Consider the following 22,593-nt stretch of genomic DNA (forward strand, 5'->3'; position numbering starts at 1 on the left):
TAGCTAAGATTTTGAAAGTATGATGTTGACATGATCAGTCCAATCAAAGCTACGGTAGATATAACGTGATTTGACCAAATTTTATCTGTGGCCAATGACCTTGAGCCTTCTTGGATGGGCACTTCTAATGTAAATCTATGGCAGCACCCAAGGGGGCTTGAACTGCCTAGCTCTCCCTGTAGATTCTGCGGTGACGTAGTGTCCCCATGAGAGACAGAACACTGAGCCAATCACGGCACAACTAGAGAACATTACCAACGCCTACGCTCTGTATTTTCCACCACAGAAAGCACTGAGCTAGGCTGAAACACCTGCACCCTGTTTGTATGCGGCTTTATTCACTCAATACATTTGTTTGGACATTATTTGCAAACTGATATGTGACATGAATTAATGCCAAAATAACATGCAATTTTTGCTAAACAGGTGGGTTGCCACTGGTCGGTAGTGAAAAGACATAGGAAGAAGAGAGATCATGATACAGAAAGCAGTGGGGCGTCTAGTAAATAAAGCATAAAAACGGCCAAGGTAGGAAGCAAGACTAATAATGTGTTGGAGTGGAAAGTGGTGATAGTGTTTGAGACCTCAGGGTGGCAGGTAGCTTAGTGGGTAAGAGCGTTGTGCCAGTAACCGAAAGGTCGCTGGTTCTAATCCCCGGGCCGACTAGGTGAAAAATCTGTCGATGTGCCCTTAAGCAAGGCACTTAACCCTAAATGCTCCTGTAAGTCGCTCTGGATAAGAGCGTCTGCTAAATGACTAAAATGTAAAAAATGTAATGTAAATGTAAGTGAGGCCCTATCTGACTAACTAATGCTGTAGAGAAAGAGGTAGGTGAAGTGAAATTAGCTTGGTTAATTGGAAATGGTAGATTGTTAATATTTTGTGGTAGCCAGGCTCAGCAAGAGAAGATTCTGAAAATGGAAAAGCTTAATGGGAAGAAGATTAAAAGCCATGTCCCTGGTGCTTATGCTAGATTGAGGGGTGTCATCACTGGGGTCCCAATATTTATGTCCATAGATGATATTAAAGAAAATGTGAAGGGAGGAAGAGTGATTGAGGCCAAAAGGTTGATCAGTAGGAAAGAAGCCAAAGAAGTGAAAGCCTATCAGTGCTGCTGAGGTTTGAGAAGGTTATGCCTGGGAAAGTACAGATAGGATTCCTTAGTTTCAATGTCAGAGAATTTGACCCATCCCTATTGCGGTGTTTTAAATGCCAACGAATGGGACATGTAGCTGTTCAATGTAAAGGAAGGAAAATATGTGCCAAGTGTGGAGGGGAACATGATTAGTGTGAATGTGGGAGCAATGTGAAGGTTAAGTGTTGTAATTGTGGGGGGGAACATAGTGCAGCATTTGGTGGATGCCAGGTGCAGAGAGAGGCTCAGAGATATAGAATTAGTCATTATGTATCGTATGCGGAGGCTGTAAGTCAGATTGGTGGAACTACAGTGTGGAATGATGGAGCTTCCATGGACCTAATGTAGTAAGTGGACATAATGTTGAGGCTGGTGTTTCTGCTGGTCCTGGCATGGTTTGGAGGCCTGTTCAGAAATCTTGCACTCATGAATGTGCGGCGTCAAAGGACACTTTAATAATAAATAAAGTTGACATCATAGCTTTTATTTGTAAGGTTATCAATATGACTCGGGTTGTGGAAAGCAGAAATGCCAGGTTGAAGGTTATTGTGGAGACGGCAAAATAGAGATTGGGGGTAACAGATGTTACTGTTGAAATGGTTGTTGACATGCTGAACAATCCTAAGAGTGGAGTGTTTGAGCATGATATAGATCAAGTTTAATGGGGTAGGGGGGTTGAGGAGGGTGTAATGTTTGAGAGATAAGCAGCATGTTATTATGCACACTTGGTTAAAAATGGTATGCATGTGTTCAGTGCGTGATATTAGAAATATAGATCTGATTGGATGAGCATAGCTTAAATTGGCAGGCCCTCATTGGTTGTTGGCCAGGGTATTCAAGTGTGCTACCTTTGAGCGGGTGCAGATGGACTCAGCTTGGAACCGGCTATGTTGTATCTGCTGCCATGTTGGAAATAAACCGTCTTCGTGATGTTAATGCTTTATACTGTCGAGTTTCTCTGTGCAATAACTAAAAAGAACACGCTTCCTTTAACCGGGGATGCAACAGATTGGCGACGAAGTACCAGAGTTTTTGTCTGAAGGGGAACAGAGCAAGCAAGAAAGTGCTAGCTCCATCGAGACAGTCTACGTAGAAAAGCTAGCACTGAAGATGGCGTTTCACAAGGCCGAGGATTTTCACTTCGAGGAAAGTGAGGAAAGTTTCGAAGCCTATTTGGAAATGTTGGAACAGTATTTTGAAGCTAATGGGCTCAAGTATGAGGATGATAAGTCAAAAGCCATTTTTCTGACGATTGTTGGCATAAAGACTCATAATTTGTTAATGGACTTATGTGCGCCACAGAAACCAAGTGAAACAATGTTTACAGAGTTGGTCGCGCTATTGAAAAGTCACTACGTACCAAGGACGAATTTTATTGCTGAAAGATGCAAGTTTCATGCAAGGAGTCAACTCGAGGGAGAGTCGATTTGTGAGTACTTGGCTAGTTTAAGAAAACTATCAGCCACATGTAAATTCGGTCAATTTCTTGAAGAGTCATTACGTGATAGATTTGTGTGTGGTGTTAAAAGTGAAGAGCTGAGAGACCGTTTACTGAATGTAGCTCACACAAAATACTTAACATTAGCACATGCTGTGGATATGGGTTTTTCTCTTTAAGTAACAAAAAAAAGTGCACAGCAGTTTTCACAAAATACTTTTAAAGCAAATGCAGTCGAGAAGAAAAGCGTTGCCAAGAAAACGGAGGCAACAGGTAAACCATGTTACCGTTGCGTGGGATAAGGGCACAAGCCAGATGAGTGCCGCTACAAGGATTTTGAGTGTCGGGAGTGCAAGAAGAAAGGACACATAGCCAGGGCATGCCGCTCGCGTCAAGTGGATAACAATGACACGAAGCAAGCGAAATGGAACCAACAACTGGATGCTACTGAGGGAGAGGCCTCCTTACTGCGACTGCAGGAAGACGAGAGGAGCAACGATGATCAGCACCAGGGCAACGCACACCAGCGAGAGAGAGGACAAGAACGTCATTGCAACAGAGATGAGCATTGCGTCGCACTCAAGCGCCAGAGTGATGAGCATTACATCTCACATGAGAGTGAGACATCTGATAAAGGCACATCAGCTGTTTTCACCACTAACTATGAGTTGGGTAACGTAAAATGAACTGAACTGTTTGCATTAGATACAGGTAAAGACATTACTAAACCGTACTATGTGTATGTAAGGGTAGATGATGTGAGACTCAAAACCCAGATGCTTATAAGAAATCCCGCTATGCCCTCCGACGAACCATCAAACAGGCAAAGAGTCAATACAGGACTAAGATTGAATCGTACTACACCGGCTCTGACGCTCGTCGGATGTGGCAGGGCTTGAAAACTATTACAGACTACAAAGGGAAGCACAGCCGCCAGCTGCCCAGTGACACAAGACTTCCAGACGAGCTAAACCATTTCTATGCTCGCTTCGAGGCAAGCAACACTGAAGCATGCATGAGAGCACCAGCTGTTCCGGATGACTATGTGATCACGCTCTGTGAGTAAGACTTTTAAGCAGGTCAACATTCACAAGGCCGCAGGGCCAGACGGATTACCAGGACGTGTACTCCGAGCATGTGCTGACCAACTGGCAAGTGTCTTCACTGACATTTTCAACATGTCCCTGACTGAGTCTGTAATACCAACATGTTTCAAGCAGACCACCATAGTCCCCGTGCCCAAGGACACTAAGATAACCTGCCTAAATGACTACCGACCCGTAGCACTGACGTCGGTAGCCATGAAGTGCTTTGAAAGGCTGGTCATGGCTCACATCAACAGATCCACAGATGATGCAATCTCTATTGCACTCCACACTGCCCTTTCCCACCTGGACAAGAGGAACACCTACGTGAGAATGCTATTCATTGACTACAGCTCAGCATTCAACACCATAGTGCCCTCAAAGCTCATCACTAAGCTAAGGATCCTGGGACTAAAGACCTGCCTCTGCAACTGGATCCTGGATTCCTGACGGGCCGCCCCCAGGTGGTAAGGGTAGGTAACAACACATCTGCCACACTGATCCTCAACACAGGGGCCCCTCAGGGGTGCGTGCTCAGTCCCCTCCTGTACTCCCTGTTCACCCATGACTGCATGGCCAGGCACGACTCCAACACCATCATTAAGTTTGCCAACGACACAACAGTGGTAGGCCTGATCACCGACAATGATGAGACAGCCTACAGGGAGGAGGTCAGAGACCTGGCCGTGTGGTGCCAGGATAACAACCTCTCCCTCAACGTGACCAAGACAAAGGAGATGATTATGGACTACAGGGAAAAAAAAGAGGACTGAGCACGCCCCCATTCTCATCGACGGGGCTGTAGTGGAACAGGTTGAGAGCTTCAAGTTCCTTGGTGTCCACATCACCAACAAACTAACATGGTCCAAGCACACCAAGACAGTCGTGAAGAGGGCACGACAAAGCCTATTCCCCCTCAGGAGACTGAAAAGATTTGGCATGGGTCCTCAGATCCTCAAAAAACTATACAGCTGCACCATCGAGAGCATCCTGACTGGTTTCATCACCGCCTGGTATGGCAACTGCTCAGCCTCTGACCACAAGGCACTACAGAGGGTAGTGCGTACGGCCCAGTACATCACTGGGGCCAAGCTTCCTGCCATCCAGGACCTCTATACCAGGCGGTGTCAAAGGAAGGCCCTCAAAATTGTCAAAGACTCCAGCCACCCTAGTCATAGACTGTTCTCTCTGCTACCGCACGGCAAGCGGTACCGGAGTGCCAAGTCTAGGTCCAAAAGACTTCTCAACAGCTTCTACCCCCAAGCCATAAGACTCATGAACAGCTAATCATGGCTACCCGGACTATTTGCACTGCCCCCCCCACCCCCACCCCATCTTTTTACGCTGCTGCTACTCTGTTAATTATTAATGCATAGTCACTTTAACTCTACCCACATGTACATATTACCTCAACTACCTCAACTAGCCGGTGCCCCCGCACATTGACTCTGCACCGGTACCCCCCTGTATATATAGCCTCCCTACTGTTATTTTATTTTACTTCTGCTCTTTTTTTCTCAACACTTTTTTGTTGTTGTTGTTTTATTGTACTTTTTTATAAAAAAATTTATGCATTGTTGGTTAAGGGCTGTAAGTAAGCGTTTCACTGTAATGTCTACACCTGTTGTATTCGGTGCATGTGGCCAATAAAATTTGATTTGATTTGATTTGAAAATGGAAGTTGATACAGGTGCAGCCGTTTCTGTGATATCAGAGAGGTTGTACAACCGCAGGTTCAAAAAGGTGAAATTGAGCCCTGCAAACTGTGTGTTAAAAACATATAGTAAAGAGTCACTAGTTCTAAGAAGGAAAATCTCAGTCAAGTGTAATAGGAGCACTAAAACTTTAGACTTGCTGGTGGTCAAAGGAAATGGTCCTGCCCTGCTGGGTAGAGACTGGATCAGTCAGTTGAAGCTAGACTGGTCACGTGTACACAGAGTAACAGCTGTAGAGACAGACAGTAGAGGGTTTGTGTGAAAAATATTCCTCTGTGTTCCAGCCAGAGCTGGGAATGCTAAAAGGTGTCACAGCCAAGATACATGTAACTAAGGGGGCTGTACCTAAGTTCTGCAAGCCTCGCCCAGTGCCATATGCACTGAGAGAAGCTGTTGAAAAACAGCTAGTCAAGTTGGAGTCAGAAGGGGGGTCCATACTCCGGTTAACTACAGTGAATGGGCTGCTCCAATTGTGTGTATACCAAAAACAGACAATACTGTAAGAATATGTGGAGATGACTAGGTAACTATCAATCTGTGGCTGGAAGTAGATCAGTATCCGTTACCAAAAACGCAGGACTTGTTCACAAAGCTGACAGGGGGTGAGAAGTTCACAAAGATGGATTTGTCACAGGCATACCAGCAAGTACAGTTAGAGGAGAGCTCTGAGCACTATCTCACCATTAATACGCAAAAGGGGTTGTTCAAGGTCAACAGGCTTCCTTATGGTGTTGCCTGTGCTCCAGTTATTTTTCAGAAAATGATGGATCAGATCCTACAAGGTATAGATGGGGTAATCTGCTATCTTGATGATATACTTATCACAGGCCATGACACAGAAGAGCACATGAGAAATCTTGAAGAAGTGCTAAAAAGACTGAAAGTCTGCAATCTGAATGTTAAAAGAGAGAAATGTTATTTCTTCGAGAACAGCGTAGCCTATCTAGGTCATGATAGATGCAGAGGGGATACACCCCATGAAACAGAAAACTGAAGCTATTGAGAAGGCTCCCATTCCTACAAACACCACTGAGCTCAGGTCTTTTCTTTCGTTACTTAACTATTATGGCAAATTCCAAAGTGCTTTCGAGGAAGCTAAGAAACATCTCCTTACTAGCCAGGTGTTAGTTCACTACAACCTGGAGCAACCGCTCATACTAGCCTGTGATGCTTCACCGGTAGGTGTAGGTGCAGTGATTTCTCACACAATGAAGGATGGTTCTGAGAAACCTATATCATTTACCTCTAGGATGCTTACCAAAACAGAAAGGAACTATTCTCAAATAGAGAAAGAAGCACTAGGACTGGTGTTTGGCGTTATTACATTTCATGAGTATCTGTATGGTAGGAAATGTACCTTGCTGACAGACCATCAGCCTCTTCTTAAGATTATTGGACCTAAGACAGGTGTCCCAACACATAAAGCAGCTAGAATGCAACAATGGTCTTTGATTTTAGCAGCTTACACACATGAGATACAGTAGAAACCGTCCGAGCAGCATGGCAATGCAGATGGTCCTCTGTAGCTCAATTGGTAGAGCATGGCGCTTGTAACGCCAGGGTAGTGGGTTCGATCCCCGGGACCACCCATACGTAAAAATGTATGCACACATGACTGTAAGTCGCTTTGGATAAAAGTGTCTGCTAAATGGCATATTAGATGCGTTGTCCAGACTCCCACTGAGTGATTGTAGGGGTCCTACACCAAATCCAATGTATAGAGTGTCATTTATAGATTACTTGCCAGTCACTGCTAAAGATATATCACTTTCAATACAGGAGAAAGCTCCCATATTGAAAATGGTTAAGCAGTATGTAATGTCAGGTTTGCCAAACCATGTACCAGATGAAGTCTTTAAACCTTAAGTCAAAAGAAAGTTTGAACTTACCATTGAGGATGACTGTATTTTTTGGGGTTACAGGGTGGTGATTCCACAAAGCCTGCAAAGCAGACTATTGGCAGAACTACATGAGTCATTGGGGTATAGTTAAGATGAAATCCTTAGCTAGAAGTCTTCTCTGGTGGCCTACACTTGATGAAAATATTGAAAGTGAAGTAAGTCTCTGTGACATATGCAAGCAGCAGTGTAGCATGTCTGCAAAAGTGCCAGTACATACATGGAAATGGGCATCAGGTCCATGGGAGAGAATTCACTTAGACTTTGCAGAAGACCAAAAGCAAATGTTTTTGGTTGTTATGGATGCTTATGCTAGATGGCCAGAAATTGTACACATGCAGAGTACTACTTCAGCTAAAACTGTTGTACTCAGAAATCTGTTTGCTTCCTATGGTCTGTCCCAGGAAGTAGTCACAAATAATGGCCCACATTTCACTTCCTGTGAAATGAAAACTTTCTTAAAATTGAACGGTATCAAGCATACCACGTCACCTGCATATCACCCAGCTTCAAATGGGTTAGCTGAAAGACTAGTGCAAAATCTTAAGAAGTCGCTAGCTAAGAACAGAGCGTAGGTGGTATGACGTTATAGCATTGTGTTGCTAACTTCCTATATGGCTACCGCAACACACCACATACTAGTACACACAAAACGCCAGCAGAGCTGTTCTTAAAGAGACAGCTTCGTACACGACTGTCCCTGGTCAAACCACAGTTCTCGCCGAGGGAACAGACTGAGGGGTCACAAATCAACAGTGACAAACCACAGAAGGTCAGATCCTTCTCTGTTGATCAAGAGGTCTTGGTAAATAATTACAGGGGAGGTGAAAAATGGTTGAATGGTGTGATAACTAAGGTTCTGGGTCCTGTCACATACATGGTTAATGTTGAGGATAACTATGTGAAAAGACATGTGAATCAGATGTTGAACATCAAGCCAAGGAGACAAGGTGATACACTTGCACAGGGAGATGGTTCTCTTTATGTAGGAGGATCTTGGGACTATGATGTTGATGACATTGATATGGACATTGAGATGGACAATGCGATCAATGTGCCTCAGAGCACAGCTGCTGAAGAAGTTGAAATGCCTCCACCACAGCCTCAGAATGTTGTTCTGAGACCCCGTCCTGTCTGTAACAAACGCCCACCACAGAGGCTGGACTTCTGGAAAAATACTATAAAAAAAGATGTAAACAGAGATGTGTAAAAACTTGTTCTGAAGAATCCTGTTACCTGTAAAAGGAAATGTTAAAACGCTGTAAATGGGTTATGTACTCAGGAGTTGTATTTTTTTGGTTCAAAACAAAACAAAAAAACATTGTTAAAGGTCAAGTAAGAGAGTAAGGTTGTCAAAACTAGCTGAAGTAACAGGGGAGGAGCTGTAGTGTTTGAGAGATAAGCAGCATGTTATTATGCACACCTGGTTAAAATGGTATGCACGTGTTCAGTGCGTGATATTGGAAATATGTATCTGATTGAAATGCGCATAGCTTAACTGGCAGGCCCTCATTGGTTGTTGGCCAGGGTTTTCGAGTGTGCTACCTTTGAGCGGGTGCAGATGGACTCAGCTTGGAACCGGCTATGTTGTATCCGCAGTCATGTTAGAAATAAACATTGTGATGTTAATGCTTTATACTGTTGAGTTTCTCTTTGCAATAACTAAAAAGAACCTGCTACCTTTAACCGGGGATGCAACAGAGGGGTTTTGGGGGGAGAGGGAGGGTGTGGTAGAAGTTAGTAGGGATTTATTTGGTTTTTATTTTCATGGTAGTACAGAATTGGGCAGATCATGATTGAGCGTACATTCCAGCACAGTAGGTGGCGGCATGCACTAAAACGATTGTTTGCGGACCGCCATGATGTCATAGAAGAGGAAGAGTTGCGTCAATGTGGCGTACTGCATTAGCATCGAACAGCCCCCGCGATATGCAACTTTTCAGGGAAGTCAGGATCCAATATACACAATCAGTTAGGAAAGCAAAGGCTAGTTTTTTCAAACAGAAATTTGCATCCTGTAGCACTAACTCCAAAAAGTTTTGGGACACTGTAAAGTCCATGGAGAATAAGAGCACCTCCTCCCAACTACCCACTGCACTGAGGCTAGGAAACACTCTCACCACCCGATAAATCTACGATAATCGAGAATTTCAACAAGCATTTTGCTACGGCTGGCCATGCTTTCCACCTGGCTACCCCTACCCCGGCCACCAGCTCTGCACCCTCCGCTGCAACTTGCCCATGCCCCCGCCAGCTTCTCCTTCACCCAAATTCAGACAGCTGATGTTCTGAAAGAGCTGCAAAATCTGGACCCCTACAAATCAACTGTGCTAGACAATCTGGACCCTTTCTTTCTAAAATTAGCCGCCAAAATTGTCGCAACCCCTATTACTAGCCTGTTCAACCTCTCTTTCGTATCGTCTGAGATCCCCAGAGATTGGAAAGCTGCCGCGGTCATCCCCCTCTTCAAAGGGAGTGACACTCTAGATCCAAACTTTTACAGACCTATATCCATCCTGCCCTTCGAAAGTATTTGAAAGCCAAGTTAACAAAACAGATCACCGACCATTTCGAATCCCACCATACCTTCTCCGCTATGCAATCTGGTTTCCGAGCTGGTCATGGGTGCACCTCAGCCACGCTCAAGGTCCTAAACGATATTATAACCGCGATCGATAAAAGACAGTACTGTGCAGCCGTCTTCATCGACCTGGCCAAGGCTTTCAACTCTGTCAATCACCGCATTCTTATTGGCAGACTAAATAGCCTTGGTTGCTCAAATCGCTCAAATCGGAGGGCCTGTTGTCTGGACCTCTGGCGGTCTCTATGGGGGTGCCACAGGGTTCAATTCTCGGGCCGACTCTATTCTCTGCGTATATCAATGATGTCGCTCTTGCTGCTGGTGACTCTCAGATCCACCTCTACGCAGACGACACCATTTTGTATACATCTGGCCCTTCATTGGACACTGTGTTAACAAACCTCCAAACGAGCTTCAATGCCATACAACACTTTTTCCGTAGCCTTCAACTGCTCTTAATCGCTAGTAAAACTAAATGCATGCTCTTCAATCGAACACCGCTTGCACCCGCCCGCCCGACGAGAATCACTACTCTCGGCGGGTCTGACTTAGAATATGTGGACAACTACAAATACCTAGGTGTCTGGTTAGACCGTCAACTCTCCTTCCAGACATTAAGCATCTTCAATCCAAAGTTAAATCTAGAATCGGCTTCTTATTTCGCAACAAAGCCTCCTTCACTCATGCTGCCAAACATGCCCTCGTAAAACTGACTATCCTACCGATCCTTGACTTCGGCAATGTCATTTACAAAATAGCCTCCAACACTCTACTCAGCAAATTGGATGTAGTCTATCACAGTGCCATCCGTTTTGTCACAAAAGCCACATATACTACCCACCATTGTGACCTGTACGCTCTCGTTGGCTGGCCCTCACTACATATTCGTCGCCAAACCCACTGGCTCCAGGTCATCTATAAATCACTGCTAGGCGAATCCCCGCCTTATCTTAGCTCATTGGTCACCATAGCAACACCCACCCATAGTCTGCGCTCCAGCAGGTATATCTCACTGGTCATCCCCAAAGCCAACACCTCCTTTGGCCGCCATTCCTTCCAGTTCTCTGCTGCCAATGACTGGAACGAACTGCAAAAATCTCTGAAGCTGGAGACTTATCTCCCTCACTAACTTTAAGCATCAGTTGTCGGAGCAGCTTACCGATCACTGCACCTGTACACAGCCCATTTGTAATTAGCCCACCCAACTACCTCTTCCCCATATTGTTATTTATTTTGCTCATTTGCACCCCAGTATCTCTATTTGCACATCATCTTCTGCACATCTATCACTCCAGTGTTAATACTAAATTGTAATTATTTTTGCACTATGGCCTATTTATTGCCCTACCTCCATAACTTACTATATTTGCACACACTGTATATAGATTTTCTATTGTGTTATTGACTGTACGTTGTGTTTATCCCATATGTAACTGTGTTGTTGTTGTTTTTATCGCACTGCTTTGCTTTATCTTGGCCAGGTCGCAGTTGTAAATGAGAACTTGTTCTCAACTGGCTTACCTGGTTAAATAAAGGTTAAATAAAATGTTGAAAAAATATAAAAATGTGACGTTCGACCTGCTACACAGATCGCTTTGTTTTGAGAGCTGACAGGAGCACAGGGGAAGAGTGTCTTTATTCTATTTTCACCTACTGTACTGTACCATATTCATCCATAATGCCTAAGTATAATAACTTTGGGTCAGTTTTTCGCAAGTACTCATTCAATTGTTGCTAGTGGTTGTACTAAATTATCCTCTAATTAGGCCTACACAAGTTGCTTTTGTTTACATTGTGAACCTACCTAGTCATTGTAACTAGTAAGTTAGTAGTAGTAGCTTCTTGACTTCATAAATCTTAGTAAAATAACCAGTGCTGTATAGTCGAGGTCATATGCAACCACAATCTACTTTATTTCTCATTATTTCAATTCACGTCAGCCATCAAGAATTGAACCTACATTTACATTTACGTAATTTAGCAGACGCTCTTATCCAGAGCGACTTACCTAGGCGATTCTTGCGCTTGTGATGTTTTCAAGACAAATGGAAAAACGAGGTCGCATCATGACGTCAGTGATCTTTAGGTCGGCAGGTCAGAGTCAGAAGTCTGAATTTCCGACTTGGAATTCCGATTTGGATGAACGTAGTGCTTTCTGTGGTGGTGGTGGTGGTGGTGGTGGGGCAGCCAGCGGAAAATACGGAGCATAGGGGTTGGTAATGTTCTAGTTGCGCCATGATTGGCTCAGTGTTCTGTCACTCATGGGGACACTACGTCACCGCCAAGTCTAAGGGTAGAGCTAGAAAATTCAAGCCCCTTGGGTGCCGCCATAGAGTGACATTAGAAGTGCCCATCCAAGAAGGCTCAAGGTCATTGGCCACAGATAAAATGACGTCAAATCACATTATATCTACAGTAGCTTTGATTGGACTGATCATGTCAACATCATACTTTCAAAATCTTAGCTAGCAGTCATGAATCAAGTCGACAATCTACTGGCAAATCCTTTTTAATCTTTGTCATATAAAGAGAAATAATGAAGAGAAATTATAGATCAAACGTATCAGTGCTCATCGGCCATTGGACATAAAGATTACACAACGAGTTGGAAATCGCAAATTCAACAATGAGTGGTTTGGAAGGAATCAGTGGCTAACTGCAAGCATTGCAAAGCAGTCACTTGCCTGCTGTTCAGTGGAGTGGCTGTGTGGTCCCAAGTCTGGGTTTAAGGGTCTCTTTTCCAAGCTTAAAATTATAAACATTCAACATTGGCCATGCTGTCAATTAAGCATGATTTGTGCCACGCTCAAAACAACTGTTAACTCGGAACTGGGAAATTTGCTTAATTGACAGCTACGACGTGAAGAGCACTGACGTCATCATGATTCAACCTTGTTTTTTTCCGAGTTCACAGTTTTCTTGAAAGCCCCATAAATCCAGAGAAGGCCAGACTTTGATGACAAAGTTTGATGACAAAATTTGCCCATGAAGGACTGCCGCGCCACCTTCCTGTTCAAGTGAGCACAGCACAACAAGGTGAGTCCAAATATGTATTATATGCTGCACCATAAATGATATAATATGCCAGGGAGATAGTATTACTTTCTTAGCTACAGTATACATAAGTGTATGTTGTGTAGTAAGCTGTTAGTAGCCCATGTGCCTCACCCTAATAATTTGGTCCCTTTCCCCCTCATAACTTAGCCTACTGTTCTGATTTGGTGGTGCACATGTAGCCTATATTAGAGAAATGTCATCAGCAAATATTGTAAGAGCTTTCATTGTCTGCGTATATGCCACCTTTATTTATCCTATGTTTCTGACTTGGTGTACAGGGAGAACACAGTAAGAACGGCCCATGTTCTGAATTCTGTCGCTGTACATTCCGAAAGTGCTGAACAAATAGTTATATTGACTACGTCCGTCCAAGTTCGCTCATTAATGTCTTAATCGAAATTACTGATTGCCTCTTATCCGCTCGTCGTCCCCTTATGCCATAGTTTGTACATCTCAATTGTCAGTAGAAACCACATTTGTTTAAGCAAGTCAGCCTATGTTTTTTTAAAAGGCAGTAAATGAGGCTGAATGAACTGTTTCGCTGCCAGACAAGGCTCCGCTGATAGCCAGGTGTAGCAGTGGTAAGGTGTTGGGACTGCTGTTGGGACTCTGCTGTTGGGACAGCTTTATGTAGGCCCTAATAGTTTGTCGGCACCGTTTGTCACCGTTATAGTGCAATTAATGTATTGTTTAGTGTTGTGTTGTGTAGTGGCTTTGCTGGCATGCATCCCAATTTTTGTTTTTTGGTTTGCCCCAACAAGATTTACATGCTAAAATCACCACTGGTTGTAGCCTATATTTAGGAAGGCATATCAAACACAAGCAAGTCACATACAGGCAGTCAAAATAGCGATTGTTTTCTCATTGCAAACATTGGCTAGTTCTTTTTTCAGCAACTCTCGCTACAATATGCCATCATACAGTAACTGAAGATTATCATCACATATAGTAGGCGGTCTAAAGCTGTAGTTGACAAATGACTTGGGGTCTGGATACACATGTTCAGGCTGCTTAGAACGTTCAGCTGCCCTGAGGTTGAACAGCTAGGTTGGCTACTCATGGGTACTTGCATGATCATTGAGTGGTTAAAAGGCAGATATGTCGTTTTTGGCCCCAATACAAAACTCAAGTGGGGAGTTACATTCTTTATTCGGAACTCTGACTAGTGGCTACAATATGGCAGCAACTACAAAATGTGCCTACACCATCACACAAAACGCTGATTGTTTTTGCTGCAATGCAATGTGTAAGGATTGTGTCCTGCTTGTGCAACTTCAATATCCGTTACAACAGACAGAGCAGGTTAGCCTTCATGAAATATGTTTGGGAATGTAAGTTCAAATTGCTGCAGGGTTTTTTATTTAAGCAATTCAGAAATATGAGGCAGAGATAGGCTACATCATCATGGTTCAGAAGTGGGTGAGTAAAGAGAGAAACTTAAAGGGAGGTGGAGTGTGAGTAATAGCTATGTAGTGTGCGTAAGATAACACATGCGCAGAACGTGATCTGGATCCTAAGCTTTGAGAAATAAGTTTCCGTAGGGTCGTCACTAGTTACCACACTCACAAAGTCAAAAGGCCAGCCTACTCGACCAATCAGATGAGGCGTTGTGATGACACGTATGCCGACCGGCATGCAGGGGCAGACGAGAGACAATTATTTTTTTTACCTATTGATCCATCAATGATTTGGTTATTTATTTGATATAGTAAAACCAACCGTTATAAATGCAAAGTGTTAATCGGATGTCTTATTCAAACTCAGCTTGCAAGCTTATCATGATGTTTGCCCTTACTCATAGTTACTTGTCTTAAACCCAAAATCTGTTTACTCCAATATCTGCATGTAGACAAACAAATTGACATCTTGATTTTAGATTGTATTTTCAAAATCCACAAGTAATCCACAAGTTAAACGTACAGTTTCACAGACATTAAAAAATAATAATTATTGGCAGATTTGTTGCAGATTAAGATACAGATTAAGTATTCAGACCTCTTGATTTTTTCCACATTTTGTTATGTTACGGCCTTATTCCAAAATTGATTAAATAAATTACAAATCTCAATCTACACACAATACCCCATAATGACAAAGTGAAAACAGGTTTTAAATCTTTGCAAATTTATAAAAAATAAAAAACAAATACCTTATTTACATAAGTAATCAGACCCTTTACTATGAGACTCAAAATCTTAAATGAAAGAAGTTTGGAACCACCAAGACTCTTCCTAGAGCTGGCCGCCTGGCCAAACTGAGCAATCGGGGGAGAAGGGGCCTTGGTCAGGGAGGTGACCAAGAACCCGATGATCACTCTGACAGAGCTCCAGAGTTCCTCTATGGAGATGGGAGAACTTTCCAGAAGGACAACCATCTCTATAGCACTACACCAATCAGGCCTTTATGGTAGAGTGGCCAGACGGAAGCCACTCCTCAGTAAAAGGCACATGACAGCCCGCTTGAGTTTGCCAAAAGGCACCTAAATGACTTTCAGACAATGAGAAACAAGAATCACTGGTCTGATGAAACCAAGATTGAACTCTTTGGCCTGAATGCCAAGAGTCACGTCTGGATGAAACCTGGCCCCATCCCTACAGTGAAGCATGATGGTGGCAGCATCATGCTGTGGGGATGTTTTTCAGCGGCAGGGACTGGGAGTCAGTATCGAGGGAAAGATCGACGGAGCAAAGTACAGAGAGATCCTTGATGAAAACCTGCTCCAGAGCGCTCAGGACCTCAGACTGGGATAAAGGTTCACCTTCCAACAGGACAATGACCCTAAGCACACAGCCAAGACAACGCAGGAGTGGCTTCAGGACAAGTCTCTGAATGTCCTTGAGTGGCCCAGCCAGTGCCCGGACTTGAACCCGATCTAACATCTCTGGAGAGACCTGAAAATAGCTGTGCAGCGACACTCCCCATTCAACCTGACAGAGCTTGAGTGGATCTGCAGAGAAGAATGGGAGAAACTCCCCAAATACAGGTGTGCCAAGCTTGTAGCGTCATACCCAAGAAGAGTCGAGGCAGTAATCGCTACCAAAGGTGCTTCAACAAAGATATCACGAAGAACTGCAAAAGTGTTGCTAATGCTCTCCACTTTCTGGAGGATGATCGTGCCATGCTGACTATCTCTGACTCTGAAAATTAATCAGACGATGAGGAAATCCCTGATTTAGGTAAAAACATTTTAATTGAACCAGACGTTGTAGTCTTCTAAAATGGTGATCAACAGTGTTGTTGTCACGGAAGAAGTTGACTGAGTTTTGAAATCAGTGGAATGCCCGGTGGAAGCAGAGTATGATAGCTAAGGAGATGGATAAAACTATGGCGTTTGATAGCAAATATGTGGAGGGAGTCGAAAGGAGAACACACAGATGGCAGTTGTATAAAACATCTGCCTCCGGATTACATCTTCAAACCATGGCAACCATGGCATCCGTGACAGAGAGGGAGAAGCGATTCATCCATGTATACGGGCAAGAGAGTCTAGCTAGCTACATTTTCAGATATTATACGTTTCTAACTTAGTCAAAGTTGTTTTCATTGCAAGTTAAATCGTACTGTTAACTAGCTCGCTAACATTAGCTGGCTGGCTCGCTAGCTAACGTTACGTGTATGATCTATGTAGTAATATTATTTGTATCTCAGAAAACCATTTGCATTGCTAGTTAGAGCCTAATGTTAGCTAGCGTCAACCTAGTTGGTCAGCTTTAGTTACCTGCAGATTTATGCATGTAGTAAAGTTATGAGTTGGGATTATGGTTAATTGTTTAGCTAGCTAGCTACATGTCTAAACAAAAGACTCCACTATGCAAGTAACCATTTCACTGTACCGTTTACACCTTCTGTATCCTGTGCATGTGACAAATAAACTTAGATTTTATTTGATATAGTGTGTGTTTACCAGAGACGGTAATGTGAAGAACAACATGACCTACACCAAAGTCAAATTAGGATATAACGTTAGGCCAATGAGACAGTGTCCAAGTAAAAACAATTCTGGTAGAATGCTCTGCTTTTATTTCGTCACACTCACAACCATAAGCCATTTTCTGTAATTAGCTCACCATTAACTTTTAAATAATGATCTTGTTGTGAGTTTTTCCTGTAATAATCAATAAAAATTAGCTGAAGTTAAGACATTGTCAGCAATGATATGGTCATTATTTCAACTGCCTAGCCAGCTAACTTAACGTTAGCTAGCTAACAAGCTAGAAATGAACGAAAACATTGTTTAGAAAGTTACTTTTAGTTGCCTGGTTTGCTAGATTGACATATACTAAATTCATTTTTAAACGGAGGGGTTTATTGGTGTTAAAATACACCAGTTATGCTATTTTGGACCACCAGGCTGCTGATGTCATGCAGCCTGTCATTTTAGTGTTTATACTTTTTCATAACGACAACAACAAGTTTGATAACGGACGACAATTAATGTCACTGCGACTGTCTACAGACATGTCGATAGACGTAGTATAAAACAGCCTTTAGATTTGAAATCTTTGGTTGTTTAGTACACTACCATCTTCACTCTGTTTAGCACATGGCCTTACGTACATTCTTAAAGAGATGGGTGGGGCTAAGGCTTAGGAGGGTGTGAATGATGCTGAATGGGTGTAGACTAAGAAGAGCTCTCCAGTAGGTGTACCAAAACATTCAAGGGCCATTTTCTCAAAAGTGAGGTTACAAGTTTATCAACTTTCAAAGCAGAAATACTTTCCCATTGTTCCTCAACTGTAGTGTATGATATACAATTTTCTAGCTCAGAGTCTCTACTTTTATCCAATGTAAAAAACACAATTTCAGATTTTGCTACATAAGACCGAATCGATCCGGCCGGTCACATTTGCATAAATCCCAATGCATTTCAATGGCCATAGACTTGAATGGAAAAAAATTTGGTCATACCTAGTCTTTCACTGTTTAAGCTAGAAGCGCCATTCAATCTTTAAAAGGTGCAGACCTGGTCTCGAAAAGGTTGCTTGTATACAGCTTTTTGATACCATTTATACTTTAACTGTTTAAATGTGCATAAAAGCGCCATAGGCTTGAATGGGAAGTATTTGGATAAGCCACAGCTCTTTAACCGTTCAAGCTACCAAAACAACTTTAAAATATACAGACTGGCACTGGTACTGTTACTTGACAAACTTTTTGATACTACTTATAGTTTTCACACTACCACGATATTTGCATAAATCCCAATGCATTTCAGGGGCCGTAGACTTGAATTGTAAAAATGATGGTCACTACTAGTCTTCCACCATTTAACCTCAATGTCTAAGCCTTTGTGAATTGTTTTAAGATGGTCATACCATGGATCATTTAGCTATTTGATTTAGAATTTTAGGACCCCTGTAAGTATCCCCGAAAAAATTGGCCTTTACTACTATAGCCCATAGAAACGCATTGAATAACACATTCATAAATGGCAAAACAGACAGTTAAATTGGTTTTGAAGTGTCTGTCCTATATCTAGGACAAGAAAGCTCAGGAAATATTTACCTTTTTTTGGACACATATTTAACCCCTTTTTTGTTGCCACAAATGGAACGGTATCAAACATATGGAGACCATGTTTGACACCGTTCCATTTATTCCATTCCAGCCATTACAATGAGCCTGTCCTATAGCTCCTCCCACCAGAGTCCTCTGCTCTACACCTACAAACCACCCCAAAATAGGTCACTATAACTAACACATAGCCTACATTACCACTACTTTCATTACTACTGCCACTATTTCACAACCATAAATACTTCAAGACTAGCAAGCACACCACATTTAATTCAGTTTACTTCACTAAATATCATTTTCTAGTTAAGCTTGCAATTATGTAAGGAATAGAAAAACAAAAAAGGCTGAAGCACTACCAATTGGAAGGTATGTTGTGTTACCCCTTATTGTGTTTAAAAAGTAGAGCACAAGCCACAACTTGGAGACACGTGAGACTTCAACTTTGCATTCCATGGAAATACAAACAAATCCTTCGCTCCATGCAGCTGATGTAAACGGTGGTTCTTCTTTCTCTTTCAAAATAGTATATGGATTCATCTGATCTAAATGTCACATGCACTAACACATAGGGCGGAAAAGAGAGAAGTGAAAATAACCGAATCACTCACCATGGTGCACCATGGGGGTTACCTCGTCGCCTGTACCAGGAAGGTTGTAAATAACCACACCATTGGCTCCACTGTCAGCAGCAGTCTTGATCTTCTCAGCGAAGGTGCAGTTCCCCCTCTGAATAAGGGCTATCCACGGCTCTGAGCTGTTAAAGCCAGTCTGGGGACCACAGGCTAAGGGATCCGAAATAGGAAGAGTCACCTCTCCGGAAGCCGAGGTGACAGAAGAGTGGAGCCCATATAATCCACAATCACAGCTCTGTAACACGGTTTGGTTGTCACTTGTGTTAAAGTAACGCGTTTGAACGATAGCGGTCGTAAATACCATGTTCGCCCCAGCATGTTGAGCAGTTATCAAGCAGAGCAATGTGAAAAAGCCAAAGCCATGTGTGCCTTTCTTCTCCATTTTCCTCTCAAATATATTCGCAACTCCTGTAGTTCAGTCCTGCCCGGTCTTCCTGATCAACGGCTGCCTGGAGCGCTGTACTGTTGGGCAGTAAACGGATACCTCCCTTCTCTGTAACTTAAACCAAGTCTACGTCAGTTGTGGTCTCTCTTATCTCAGTGGACCTTGCTCACTAACTTTAAGTCCAGGTTTACCTGTGAGTGCTAGCCTGGAAAAATATTATACAGTATTTACACTACTGTTGATTTGACATCATTTTGTTTGCGATATTGCAGTGTTGTAATCATGATCTGTCTTCATTAGTTTCGGCCAGTGTGTTATTAAAAGAGTGTAGGAGGAAATGTTCTAGCAGGATTTAAAATAAGCAGTGTCAACAAACGCATTAAATGTCAATACAATACTGCTGCCATAAAAGTGCACAAGATAATGTGATAATGTAGGCTTAAAACACAGAAGATCTAGCAAGATAACTTTGGCAATTCCTTTGTAGCAGCATCACAAGTTGGAAAGTTCATCCTAATGTGAAACCAGTTTAGGCGGTTTACTCAACATTTGAGCTATAAACTATATCCTCTGTTTCAGGATGTTTACTCAACTATTCTACCTTCTGTATAGTTCTATGTACTTTTTCCAGAGCCCATGTAGCTTGTCTTTATGCTATGGCATAAGGAAACATTAAGCATGTGAATATGGAAGATGATTTGACATAAATATTTTAGTAAAAACCCCTGCATTTTTTTTTACGAATCCTCTTTAAAATGTGATTATTTTATTTATTGTTGAAATTATACTTTAAGTAAAATTCACATTATCTCAGTATATATACACCTGTTCTGAAAGGCCCCAGAGTCTGCAACACCACTAAACAAGGGGCACCACCAAGCAAGCGGCACCATGAAGACCAAGGAGCACTCGAAACAGGTCAGGGACAAAGTTGTGGAGAAGTACAGATCAGGGTTGGGTTATAAAAAAATATCAGAAACTTTGAACATCCCACGGAGCACCATTAAATCCATTATTAAAAAATGGAAAGAATATGGCACCACAACAAACCTGCCAAGAGAGGGCCGCCCACCAAAACTCACGGACCAGGCAAGGAGGGCATTAATCAGAGAGGCAACAAAGAGACCAAAGATAACCCTGAAGGAGCTGAAAAGCTCCACAGCGGAGATTGGAGTATCTGTTCATAGGACCACTTTAAGCCATACACTCCACAGAGCTGGGCTTTACGGAAGAGTGGCCAGAAAAAAGCCATTGCTTAAAGAAAAAAATAAGCAAACACGTTTGGTGTTCACCAAAAGGCATGTGGGAGACTCCCCAAACATATGGAAGAAGGTACTCTGGTCAAATGAGACTAAAATTGAGCTTTTTGGCCATCAAGGAAAACGCTATGTCTGGCGCAAACCCAACACCTCTCATCACCCCGAGAACACCATCCCCACAGTGAAGCATGGTGGTGGCAGCATCATGCTGTGGGGATGTTTTTCATCGGCAGTGACTGGGAAACTGGTCAGAATTGAAGGAATGATGGATGGCGCTAAATACAGGGAAATTCTTGAGGGAAACCTGTTTCAGTCTTCCAGAGATTTGAGACTGGGACGGAGGTTCACCTTCCAGCAGGACAATGACCCTAAGCATACTGCTAAAGCAACACTTGAGTGGTTTAAGGGGAAACATTTAAATATCTTGGAATGGCCTAGTCAAAGCTCAGACCTCAATCCAATTGAGAATCTGTGGTATGACTTAAAGATTGCTGTACACCAGTGGAACCCATCCAACTTGAAGGAGCTGGAGCAGTTTTGCCTTGAAGAATGGGCAAAAATCCCAGGAGCTAGATGTGCCAAGCTTATAGAGACATACCCCAAGAGACTTGCAGCTGTAATTGCTGCAAAAGGTGGCTCTACAAACTATTGACTTTGGGGTGGTGAATAGTTATGCACACTCAAGTTCTGTTTTTTTGTCTTATTTCTTGTTTGTTTCACAATAACAAATATTTTGCATCTTCAAAGTGTTAGGCATGTTGTGTAAATCAAATGATAGAAACCCCCAAAAAATCAATTTTAATTCCAGGTTGTAAGGCAACAAAATAAGAAAAATGCCAAGGGGGGTGAATACTTTCGCAAGCCACTGTATGTCCCTCTAACTACCCTGAAGAAACTACACTATGAAACAAAGATAAATGACAAAGAATGATAGTAAAAAGCTTTGGAGCATCTTAAATGAAACTTTGGGCAAAAAGGCAAACTCAGCTCCATCATTCATTGAATCAGATGGCTCATTCATCATAAAACCCACTGATATTGCCAATTACTTTAATTATTTTTTCATTGGCAAGATTAGCAAACTTAGGCATGACATGCCAGCAACAAACACTGACACTACACATCCAAGTATAAGTGATCAAATTATGAAAGACAAGCATTATAATTTTGAATTCTGTCAAGTGAGTGTGGAAGAAGTGAAAAAAAGTATTGTTGTCTATCAACTTGGATGGAAAATTACTGACGATAATAGTGGACAATATTGCCACTCCTATTTGCCATATCTTCAATCTAAGCCTACTAGAAAATGTGTGTCCTCAGGCCTGGAGGGAAGCAAAAGTAATTCACTACCCAATAATAGAAAAGCCCCCTTTACTGGCTCAAATAGCCGACCAATCAGCCTGTTACCAACCCTTAGTAAACTTTTGGGAAAAAAATTGTCTGATCAGATACAATGCAATTTTTTTTCTGTAAACAAATTGACAACAGACTTTCAGCACGCTTATAGGGAAGGACATACAACAAGCACTTACACAAATGACTGATGATTGGCTGAGAGAAATTGATGATAAAAAGATTGTGGGAGCTGTTTTGTTAGACTTCAGTGTGGCTTTTGACATTATCTGCTGATGGAAAAACATGTGTTATGGTTTTACACCCCCAGCTATATTGTGGATAAAGAGTTACCTGTCTAACAGAACACAGAGGGTGTTCTTTAATGGAAGCCTCTTCAACATAATCCAGGTAGAATCAGGAATTCCCCTGGGCAGCTGTCTAGGCCCCTTACCTTTTTCAATCTTTACTAATGACATGCCACTGGCCTTGAGGAAAGCCAGTGTAGCTATGAATGCGGATGACTCAACACTATACACGTCAGTTACTACAGCGAGTG

General features: G+C 42.5%; 1 protein-coding gene across 1 annotated transcript in view; it reads right to left on the minus strand.

Annotated features, from left to right (window-relative positions):
- rnf128a (ring finger protein 128a) overlaps positions 1–19,547 on the minus strand; it is a 36,313-nt gene extending 16,766 nt beyond the window's left edge. The window contains exon 1 of the mRNA XM_041885934.2: positions 19,035–19,547. Coding sequence (XP_041741868.1) covers positions 19,035–19,440 — 406 coding nt within the window. The 5' untranslated portion in view covers positions 19,441–19,547. The remainder of the gene's footprint in view (positions 1–19,034) is intronic.
- Positions 19,548–22,593: the final 3,046 nt, after the last annotated feature.

This window comes from Coregonus clupeaformis, chromosome 9, assembly GCF_020615455.1.
Source record: "Coregonus clupeaformis isolate EN_2021a chromosome 9, ASM2061545v1, whole genome shotgun sequence".
Classification (NCBI taxonomy): Eukaryota; Metazoa; Chordata; class Actinopteri; order Salmoniformes; family Salmonidae; genus Coregonus; species Coregonus clupeaformis.